General features: G+C 34.9%; 1 protein-coding gene across 6 annotated transcripts in view; it reads right to left on the bottom strand.

Annotated features, from left to right (window-relative positions):
* HMBOX1 (homeobox containing 1) overlaps positions 1-4495 on the bottom strand; it is a 122591-nt gene extending 118096 nt beyond the window's left edge. For all 6 annotated transcript variants that reach the window (XM_036242166.1, XM_036242168.1, XM_036242169.1 and 3 more), the window contains exon 1: positions 4408-4495. In XM_036242166.1, coding sequence (XP_036098059.1) covers positions 4408-4430 — 23 coding nt within the window. In that variant the 5' untranslated portion in view covers positions 4431-4495. The remainder of the gene's footprint in view (positions 1-4407) is intronic.
* Between the last annotated feature and the right edge of the window lie 7690 nt (positions 4496-12185).

Raw genomic sequence — 12185 nt, 5'->3', positions numbered from 1 at the left:
AATACTTCTGCATGCATATCATTGACTAGAGCTCAGTATTTGTTCGGGCTTTTTTTCTTTTGAGGTCAACTTTACATAAAACAAAACACACAAATCTGTGGATAAAAGGGGAATACTGTTTATTAATCCTTAATCCTAGAAAGTTATTTTTTAAAGTAGCTGCCAAACCCCTTTAGTAATCCAAATAATTTATCCCTTAATTTATTAATCTTGTAAATTGAGGTTTCTATACATTATCCTTTCCCTTAAAAATGAAGGCCTGTCCATTGCTAACATCAGACTTCATGCTTTCAGCATACTCCATAAGCTGACCTGCCTCTACTTTAACAATGAAACTTTGATAATTGTTTTATTATATGGACAAAAACAAAAACCACCAATCATAATACTGAAGGGGACACCGAAGTTTTGCCACTCTAAAATGTACCTTTTGGGATGCTGATTTTAAGCTGGTTATAAGGAAACAAAGGCTCAGAAAGAAACTTTGACACACACACACCCCTTTCCTGCCGAAGGGAAGTCAGATAGAAAGTCCTGTTTCAGGATGGGAATTTTAACATACTCGTTTTAGAATTTTCACCTTAGCCTAATATAAATTAAATATGGTAGACAGGAAAGATGCATGAAAAACCCGTTCTGCTGAATTCTTCCCTCAGTCCCATTGTTTTGGGGTTGCCTAGCAGGAATTTGTTTTCCAATGGGTTCTACTCTTTCTTTGCCTGTAATTGTCTATTTGCCTTTAAAATCCCAGATTCATGTCCCCCCTTTTCCTTTGTCAACTGCTGAATGAGTCTTTGGGCCCCATTATGGCACCCAGAATGTACATCTGTATCATTAACTTTGAACATTTTGTCTTGTTAATCTGTCTCTGTTAATTTGATTATTAGTCTAGCTAGAATAATTCAGAAGGTGTGAGGAAAAAACAATTTTTATGGCCCTACAATATTTTCCTACCCTAATTATGACAGAACAGATAGATAGTAATCTATATAACTCTTCAAATCTCTCTGTATAGAGTGACTTGAAGCTATATTAACATGAAACAAAAATAAATTATATGAATTTAACCTGTAACTAAAGAGTATCCATTCTAATTAGCTGATATTAGAAACAATGTAATATTTTATGTCATTTCAGAATCACTGATGATGGGACACACTTTTATTCCAAAAGTCATAAAAGGAGGTAACAGAAAGGACCTATTAGTTTTCTTTGCCAGAATGCCTTTTTGTTTCCAACCACATGTTCTTGGGGCTGCCACTCATAATATCTACTTCCTGACCAATGAGGTGGGCACACAGGAAGCCAAGCCTTGCTCTCTTCAAAACAATCAGCGTAGACTAGTGGACAGTCGCTAGAACTGTGAGTCAGTTGCAGATGTTAATCTGGTACATTCCTCACCATATGGAAGACGCTAGTTTGTAGGAGAATAAGGCAGACAAAAGAAGATAGGCAGAGCAAAGGAGAAAGCTTCTAGTAATTCCTAAACTCCTGCAACATTCCTACTCTTCTTGCTGGATTACTACATAAGAAGAATACATTTCCCTTTATGCTTTTTCATCTTGCTTAAACTAGCTGTCTGTGCCTTGCACCAAGAGAGGTCCCTAATACCAAAAGATACATCTAAAGTAAGAGGATCTACAATTGCTAGAATGAAATGTATGATCACTATCAAGCTAATGGTAACGGGCAGGATCCAGTCATTCATATGACACTGGAGGTACAATGTTTTACTGAGAAAATGCCAAGAACAGAAAAGCTTTCTTGGATATTGAGAAAAATATCGCAGTGTACATTATAATAAACAAAAGCACACATTCTGTAATTTCCAAAGTTTATTTCTCATAAATTACCTAGTTTCAGCACATAATCATGCAATTATGGCAGTCAATAACTTACAAAGGTCATCTAAATTCATGATACCAGCAATTCTTTCATAACAGAAAAAGGTAACATATAACAACTGAATTAATTTTCGTATGTAGCACAAGGACTGTTCCCAGGGTTAGGAACATCTTCCACTTTAAATTACTAATCAGAATGCAGACTAAGGCCAACAATAATTGAGAATGTGTGAGAAGAATTTCGACACTTCAGTAACACAATGTTTAAAGCACAAAAGAACAATTAAATTCAGGAATTATGGCTCAGTGCTAAAAGACCCTCAGACCATAATAGTAAACCTATTTTACAATACATTTTATCCTTATTTGGATATGTATGTAAACCCTTCTTGGTTATGGCATGAGGTCCAGAACATACTTTCTTAAACTAAATTCTACAAACATATCAAAAAAGGTTAGTGTATTCACAAATGATTAATCTTGAAATAATATACATAAAAAATGACATTATTTCCTTACTTGTAAAGCATCAACACTTAATGAGATTTTACTGGATAACACAGCATTTTCTTTAGTTTGAATCTGCTGCCTTTATTTATCTTTTTATCTAGAATGACCAGGCAAAAGGTGGCCTAGTCATAAGTTAGTTCTGTTTTGATTACATGGTATTTACTGCATTACGATTTAACCCATTCTAGAGTTAATCATAATATTCATCAACTAAAGATGTACTCGGGCCCGTATTACCACTTATGGCACATTACCCTCTTTTACAATTACTATTACCATCGAAGGAGCGACAGTCTTAAAGTAAAAAATGCCAAGAAGTGAGAATAAGTAGAAAATGAAGATTTACTAGGGATTGAGCTTGATAGTCCTGGGAAATGATTCCATAATTCAAACCATAAGAAGAACTGATAAAAGTATAAGAATAGAAGCTATGATAACAATATAAGAATATTCTTTTTTTATTTTCATCCTCACCTGAGGACATTTTTCTATTTTTTGTTCAGATAGAGCGGGAGGGAGAGAGAGGAAGAGAGAGAGAGAAACATCGATGTGAAGGTACACATCGAGTGGCTGCCACGCGCGCGACCAACCAGGGCCGGGGACAAACTGCAACCGAGGTACGTGCCCTTAGCGGGAACCGAACCCGGGTCTCTCTGTACCGCGCAGGCCGACGCTCCAACCGCTGAGCCAAACCGGCCAGGGCAAGAATATTCTTTTCATAATAAAAAGACTTGGAGAAAAGTAGTATTATATTCCAATGTGCCAATCACACTTTAACAGTTATTTCTAAATCACAACGGATTAAGATTGAGATTTTTTTAGCCACTTTATGCACGTTTGGAAAAAAAAAAAAAACAAGTAAAAACACACAAGTTTATAAAGGGGGAGATATAGATTAAGTGTGGAATCAGAGAACTGGAGACCATTTACACAAAAATCATTAATTCAACCAAGATTTACTGAGTGTTTCCTTTGTATCAGACCATGTATGAGGCACAGAGGATGCAAAAAGGAACAAATGAGGCAAAAATTCCTGGCCTCATGATGCTTACATTCTAATGAATATAAGAATAGCCATTTAAAATAAATCATTTTTAAAAAAAGAGGAGGGGTGGGGGGAACTACAGCCCAAAGCCCTGCAGTGCCTTCCAACTTCCCAAGGCCACAGCTACTTAGCATAAACTCAGGCTGCAATTCACATCTTCTGGACCTATTTCAGAGACTTTTCGATCTATGAAAGAGTCAATGAGAGGGGGAAAAAAACTTTAATGAAAAACCTAAATAATAGAGAAAACCTATTTTAATGTCTAGTCTACTTACTGGATTATAGAACTGTCAACCAAAATGGAAGGAATTTAATAGAAACAGAGACTGCACCAAATTTTAGAAAATACTTATGCTCAAGGCACTCTGCATTAGACTCTAAAGATGTACTTAATGAGCTAATAGATACTTTATCTTCTCTAATATCTGAAATTCCCGGAATACTTTTATTCAGAGGTCTATTTAATATGAACTAGTGGTTACAGTTCATATCCTAGCACAAAAAGACCTCTCAACATAATACCACTATCTCAATTTGTATTTTTTGCCTGACTCCAAAGAAAGGCTAGCAACTACATTAGCTAACGGGCTGAGCTACATTAGTATCCCCAGTAGGTAAAGGAAAATGGCTAAGGTGCAAGGAGTTTGCACATAAAAGGCAATATTAAGGTAACATGCTTCCAATATTCTGCTTGTCACAAGAAATCTAACACAAGCTCTCTCAAACGGCTAAACATCTATTTCACGTATTTCTAGGCTACTAAGCAGTTTAAAATAATAAGTAGAGTAATTTTCTGTTCAATTAAAACAATGTCAGATTTCAAAGTTGAAAACAGAAATGGTGAAAGAGAAGGTTAATAGATTTGAAAATTCATCAAAGAAATTACCGCATGATTATGAAAAAGTTCTTTCAACTACAAATGTCTGCTATCATTTTTGAATCATAATCATAATGATTTCTTAACTTTATTAAAACAATTGAAAGATATAAATTAAAAGGACTACTTACACCACTGGGAAGGAACTGAGCATACTTTACATGAGGTGAATCAATATCCTTTCTAGAGGTGATCAGTGTTATTTGCCATTCTGTAGGATAAAGACAGAAAATCAGAACTATTTGTTAATCAAGTATTGAATAAAAATTTTAATTCTCTAACAAGGATATTAATATTTAACATCAGCTAATCATGTGTTTTAAATTATTTTATAATTTTGAAATGAAACATTGGTTTGAAGCAAAATTTTAAAATAGAAAAAAACTAGTGATATCTTTCAAAATTATTAACTTGGAAAAAGTAATGAAAACCAAACCCCTGAATGTTTTAATCTGTTATCAGATACCACCCAGAGAAAAAGATTTAAACATGCAATGAAATATATTACAATGACATTCAAGATAACTCTGATAATAACATCAGTGCATTTATGTAGAATCCTATAAACAAAAAAACATACCACAGCATGATTGCAGCCAAAGGACTTAACTGTGTGATAAATTCTGGGGTCTCGTTACAAGTATATTACTTAATTTTACTGCTAGCCAAACCTTGAGTGATTTAATTTCTTTAAATCTCAATTTCCCCATCAATCAAACAGGAATAACAGATAACTATTTCGACAAGCTACAAGAAGTTAAAACATTTTTAAAATGGTGGCGATGAAGCACTTAACAAACTATCAAGTAGCAGGGGTTAGTACCACCAATTTAAAAAACGATGTATACCTATATTATATTTAGATTATTAAACACAATGTAATTAATAATGGAGGGACTGAGTCTAGTACTTTCATTTTCTGATTAGCATTCTACTGCTTTATCCAGACACTTTGACCCCTTTCAACTCAGACAAAGATCTTAACAAAAAATGAAATCTACTATTCATGGTTGAGGAGCTAAAGATCAAGTATTACTGACTGAACTTATTAACAGTTTCAAACCACAATCTATAGAGGCAAATATTTCCATTAACTCAAAGTTAAGATTATAAATTTGAAAGTTAAAAATGTTGATGTCAAAAACTCTCACATTAAAATACACATTCAGCACTGAATTATATTAAGCAAGATCAAAGTGTCTAACAGTGACTAATGATATATGCAAAATGTACAGGGTAAAGTTAGAAACCTTTCACATTTGCTTATCTTAAATTATAGCTTTAATGAAGTTTCTTTCCTGTTGTACTTAATTTTCTTGCTGACTTAAGAAATACCTGTCCTAAAAAAGTAGATACAAAGTTCAAAGAAATCTACTGAAAATGTTGCTGATTGCATTTCTTAGACAAAATAGCAACACCAAGCCACAAAACTGATTACTGGTCAATATGCATTTTTCACTCTTGCTCAAATTCAGTTAAAATATACTAAGTAGCTACCTACCCTAGCATTGGCACAAGGTCATGAGTAAGATATGATCCCAGCAGTGTAGGGGCTTATTAAACTATGGGGGGGATCACACACACACACACACACACACACACACACACATTCTCTCTCTCTCTCTCTCTCTCTCTCTCTCTCTCTCTCTCTCTCTCTCTCCCTAATAAGAGGCATAATGCAAACAGACTGAAAATACAAAGTTTATGAGAGTAACAATTTAGAAATTAATTTAGGTTATAGACAACTGGGAAAACTTAAGAGTGAGATCTCAGCTGTTGTCTGAAGATTAGAATAAGATCTGCACCAAATCAAGGTGTGAAGGGACGTGAGAATCCTTGGAGGAAAAATTCCAGAGAGAAAGAACAGTCTTTTTAAAGAAGATTATGAGCCCTGGCCGATTTAGCTCAGCAGTTAGAGCATTGGCCTGCAGTCCAGAGAGACCCGGGTTCGGTTACCGCTAAGAGCGCGTACCTCGGTTGCAGTTTGTCCCCAGCCCTGGTGGGTCATGCGGGTGGCAGCCACTCGATGTGTCTGTTTCATGTTGATGTTTCTCTCTTTCTCTTTTCCTCTCTCTCCCTCTCACTCTATCTGAACAAAAAAATGGAAAAATGTCCTCGGGTGAGGATAACAAAAAAAAAATCTTAATCTTTAAAAAATAAAATAAAATAATTCAAATAATATCAAATCATAGAAAAATACAGAAAATGTTCCAATTCATTCTATGAAGTCAGGATAATTTAATACTAAATATAATAAAGGTAGTACACAAAGCATACCATAAACCAATTTCACTTAAAAGTTGAATGTAAAAATTCTAAATTAAAAAAATCAAATTAAGACAATAAAGCCCAGTCATGCATCAGAAATAATATACTACTATAATTTATTGCAGAAATGGAAGAGTGGTTCGACATAAGCCAATTTACCAACAAATTAAGGAGACAAAACCATATGATTATATCAGGTGCTAACAAGGTATTTGGTAAAATTCAGTAACCATTTTCAATAAAAACTCTATGGAAAACAATAGAAAAAAATGAAACATTTTTTGGGGAAAAGAACAACAGCAAGTACCCTGAACAATAGAACATGAAAACTATTTCAAATAAAATTATGATTGTATGCACACACAATAAATATATATATATAGTAATATGCATGTATGTTATGTATATATCTATATCAAGAACTTGCTTCTATATGGAAATGTGATGATCTATGGAAGAGTGGTTATGCTGAAAACGGTACAAAATGGTCGGGTATGGGCAGAGTAGGAAGGAGAATGTTCACAGAAAACTTTATTATTTTAACCATATAAATGTTATTATTCATTCAATAAATCAAATGAATAAAATTAGAAATTAGAGCAGGAAGCCCACTAAGCCCTTTATAATTCAACACTGACTTGAAGATTATAGTAAACATAAATATCAAAATGAAAGAGAAAAATATCTTTTGGTAATGATCTGATGGGATACCTAGAAAACTCAAGCAATTTTAGTAAACAAAAACTGAAATTTAAAAAAATTAATTGAGCCCTGGCCGATTTGGCTCAGCAGCTGGAGTGCTGGCCAGGGGACCAAAGAGTCGAGGGTTCAATTCCCAGTCCAGGGCACATATCTCGGTCTGTCTCTGGCCCTGGTCAGGGTCATGCAGGAGGAAGCCAATCCATCTCTCTTTCTCCCCCCATCTCCACTGCATTCTATCTAAAAATTAATGAAAAAATATCCTCGGGTGAGGATTATAAATAAATAAATGTGATATAATACATTTAAAGTTAATAAAAATTTCTCCTAGTTTAGCAGGAAACTTCTAGAAAAATAATGGGAAAAATACTTCATTCACAGTAGTAATGTATGAATATATATGAGTAACTGTATTGAGAAATAACCCCAAAATATTTTTGTACTTAAATATAAGATCTTAAACCTTTAAAGGTGAAAGTCCAAGAACCACCAAGAAAACGGAAAGAGAGAAAACCAAAAGTAAATTTCACTGACCATGTTTTGAAATATATTTCAAAAGACACTAACCAAATCAACATGACACTTGCACACAAAGATGACTGGAACAGAATAAATAAATATACAGGGTGGGGCAAAAGTAAGTTTACAGTTGTGAGCATGCAAAACAGTTTATTCTTGTATTGTTTATTAATTATTGTATTATTTTCCATATGAACTGTAAAACTACTTTTGACCCACCCTATACATTCTAGCAAATGTGTAAGTCAAAGGTTAAATTTTACTTCAGCAGAAAAGGATAATTTATTTTTTAAATGATCATCACAAAACTAGTTATTACCTAGCCAAAGAAAAAAAATTAATTTTTACCCTACATTATATATATAAAAATAAACCCCAGATGGAATAAAGACAAATGTAACAAATAACAGCAATGCATTCTACAACAAACATTAGAAGATGACATGTCTTCTAAACATTCCTAACAAGGAACAGAAACTTTAAAAGACATAAAATGTTTAAAATTTCCTATTATAGAAAATACTATAAACCAACTGAGCAATTAAATCAGAAAAAAAATCTGACATGTAGAAAAAAAGCAGCTTAAAGTTGTCAAACTTATTTTTAAAAAGAACATGCAAACTTACGTGAAATAGCAATTAGTTTAACAGTGTAATACCACTTTAACAAAAATGTAAAAGATTGATAATATCTCCTCAACAGGGTACTGTTATATTTCACTGATCTAAATGTTAATTATGATATCTGTTTGGAAAGCGATCTGGCAATGTATATTAAAATTTAAAGTACTTACATCTTTAACCTAGTAGTCCTACTCCTGGTAATCTATCACATAAAAATAAAAGTAACCATACATAGTATGTACAAGGATGTGTAGTGCTATTTTCTAATTTCTTGTCTCTATAAAGAGTTGTTTCAATCAATAGAGAAACGAATTGCAATATACTTTGACCAACTGACACAATACAATTATTAAAAAGAATAAATTAGAGTTTTACCAGATGACTTGGTGAGATTTGCACATTGTAATGAGTAAAATGAAGCAAAATGCAATCTGATGAGTATATGATCAGGTTCAAAAAAAGCTACAATCAACAAATTCCTTTATATGTGTCTCACATCAGTGTACATATATATCTAGATATGTACACATACACACATAAATACACATATATCAAAGTATATGAGCATGAAAGAAAACAGTTGGTCAAAGGTAATGAAGTTGGAGTGAAAGATGGGTATGTACAAGAAATATAGGTTAGGCCCTGGCTGGTGTGGCCCAGTTGGGTGTTGTCCCGTGCACTGAAGAGCTGCAGTTTCAATTCCAGGTCAAGGCACACGCCTGAGTTTCAGGCTTGATCCCTGGTGACGGGCATGCAGGAGGCAGTCGATTGATGTTTTGGTCTCACATAGATGTTTCTCTCTCTCCTTCTCCTTTTCTCTCTCTCTAAAAATCAATACATATATATTTTTGTTGTTGTTGTTAATCCTCACCCAAGAATATTTTTCTAATGATTTTTAGAGAGAGTAGAAGGGAAGGGAGGAAGGGAGGAAGGGAGGAAGGGAGGAAGGAAGGGAGGAAAGGAGGAAGGGAGGAAGGGAGGAAGGGAGGAAGGCAGGAAGGGAGGAAGGGAGGGAGGGGAGGAGGAGGAGGAGGAGGAAGAGGAAGAAGAAGAAGAAGAGGAGGAGGAGGAGGAGGAAGAAGAAGAAGAAAGAGAGAGAGAGAAACATCGATATGAGAGAGACTCATCGACTGGTTGCCTTCTGCAGGACCTGAACCAAGGCTGGGGATCAAGACTGCAACCCAAGTTCGTGTCCTTGATAGGAAACAAACCCGTGATCGAAGCGGTCCACAGGCCAACCTCTAATCACTGAGCCAAAATGGCCAGGGCAATACAAATATTTTTTAAAAAAGAAAAGAAAGAATAAATGCATCTCTGAAATAGATAAATGCATACACTTATGCAATAAAATTATAAAAGTTCCAACTATCAGAAATGGACTCAATTATCAAATGAATAGTTTAGGGTTGTCAAAATCCTCCAGTAAGTCAGGTTGAGCAATGAAGAAGCCTACTATCAGCATTGTAGACTCTTAATAAAAAGTATAACCCAGAAAATCCATTGGGAATAACAACCTATAAATGCTGTGTTACCCACAGATGACATCTAAGAAGGCTCTTTTTTACCTGAGTTTTTCTCTTCAACATAAAATGTAGTAACTGTATAAGGTAAAAGAAAAGGTAAACTTCAAAAGACATACAATATAAGGTTTCTGCCTACCCTTTGAACTCTTTTTTTCTTTTCCACCCAGACACCAGCCACAATTTCTTCATACATCTTTATACACATGTGAGTATAACTTTAGGGTAAATTCCCAGCAAAAGAACTGTTATGACTAAGAGTACACACAGTTTAAATTACTACAGATAGGTTTTATCAAATTGCCTCCCAAAGAGGCATCAATTTATACTGCCACCTTCGGGAAATGCTTAATTTGAATCCAGTATGTCAGTGGTGATTTACAATTGAATTTACATTGTGCAGTTGAGCAAGTATGTGTTTCACTCAATAATGGTAAATACAGAAAGGGCAGAATATTTAACTCAAGGACTAAGATATAAGAAACAAAAAGTGTAAGGCTTTAGGAAGAAAGCAAAGCATAGGAGGGAGGGAAGAGTTAGCTTAGCTATAGCAAGGGCAACAAGCAAGCCATCGTTGCAAACACCAATTAGTGAGACCCTTAAGCCCAGATTTGGATACCAAAACGGATTCTCAAAAGTTTGAAACAGCTACTACAAAGCCCCTTTCCCTGCTCTTTTAGCATTTCACATAGAACCCAGTGTTATCTGTATAAAATATCTATTTAAACTAAAACAAAAAATGTTAAAATAAGAGGTACATAAGCCTCATGATCTCGATGAGTTAGATACTATTAGTACTCCCAATTTACAGATAAGAAAATGAACCTTCTTCTGGATTGGATACACATTAGAAAAACACACACAAATATATACACAAACATAATATATAAAGGTTAAAAATATTCATAAAACTCTACCATAACAAAAAAAAAGTGAACAACCCTAACCCTTCACCTCTAAGTCCTCCTGTCCAAAGAGAAATACTATTAAGCTTCCTGTGAATCCTTACAAAGACAAGAAATAAATATACATAGACCTACATATATATAACATGCAATTTTTATGTGGTTTTAAGAAATATTTTATTATGAAAATTTGCAAACATGTACAAGGACAGAGAGAACAGAGTAATAAATGCTTATGTACCCCTTATCCAGCCTGAATAATCAACTCCCCTCCCTCCCTACTCCTCTGCTCTCTGGATATTGTCAAGCAAATTCCAGACATTTTATCATTCTAAACATACAATTATTAGAAACCTTTTTTTTTTTTTTAATCCTCAACCGAGGACATTTTTCCATTTTTTGTTCAGATAGAGTGGGAGGGAGAGAGAAGAAGAGAGAGAGAGGGAGAAAAACATCGACGTGAAAGGGACACATGGAGTGGTTGTCTCCCACACGACCCAACCAAGGCCGGGGACAAACTGCAACTGAGGTACTGAGGTATGTGCCCTTAGCGGAAACCAAACCCAGGTCTCTCTGGACCGCAGGACAACGCTCTAACCGCTGAGCCAAACCAGCCAGGGTTTAGAAAGCTTTAATAGCTGGTTTCCAAATCCACAGTAGATTACACATAAAAATTTAGAAAGTGTTGGAAATGTATGAATTGGCTTTACCACAGGCAAAAATGATAGCTGCCTGAAAAGAAAAAAAATAACTGAAAACAACTATTTAATTATAACTACAGGATGGGGCAAAAGCAGGCTTACAGTTGTGAATACATGAAATGTGTTTCATGTATTCACAACTGTGTTTATTCTTATATTATTATTTATTAATTATTGTACTATTTTCCATATGAACTGCAAACCTGCTTTCACCCCACCCTGTACTGTAATAACTCAGTGCCACTGACCTAAACTCCCAGAGGCCTTCATGACAACCAAAGGGGTTGTCAGTTACTCATCTACTGAAGAACATTCTTCACTAACTAACCCCTGAGTAATCGCTAACCCCGGGGTAATAACTAACCCTTGAGTAATACTGGGCTCGGCGCCAGGAATAATCTATTGAAAACATCTTGACCTTTGAGATGTCTGGGAAACTGAGTAACAGGTAATTAACTAACTGCTAAATTCTGCTTCTGTAACATGCTTACATGTAGCACCCTCCTTACAAAATCCTATAAAAAGGAGCCATTTTAGCTCTCTGGGGCCACAGTTACTCCTGTGTGGGACATACTGCAGGTGCCTGTGGACTTAGCTCAATAAACTCCTTTTATTAAACCCCATCTCGGCGTCTGAGTTTGGTTGATCTCCTGGGTTACAACAGTACATACACA

The sequence above is a fragment of the Molossus molossus genome, unplaced genomic scaffold (genome assembly GCF_014108415.1).
Source record: "Molossus molossus isolate mMolMol1 unplaced genomic scaffold, mMolMol1.p scaffold_m16_p_4, whole genome shotgun sequence".
Taxonomy (NCBI): Eukaryota; Metazoa; Chordata; class Mammalia; order Chiroptera; family Molossidae; genus Molossus; species Molossus molossus.
The sequence above is the reverse complement of the archived record's forward strand: the minus strand, read 5'-3'. Positions and strand labels throughout refer to the sequence as shown.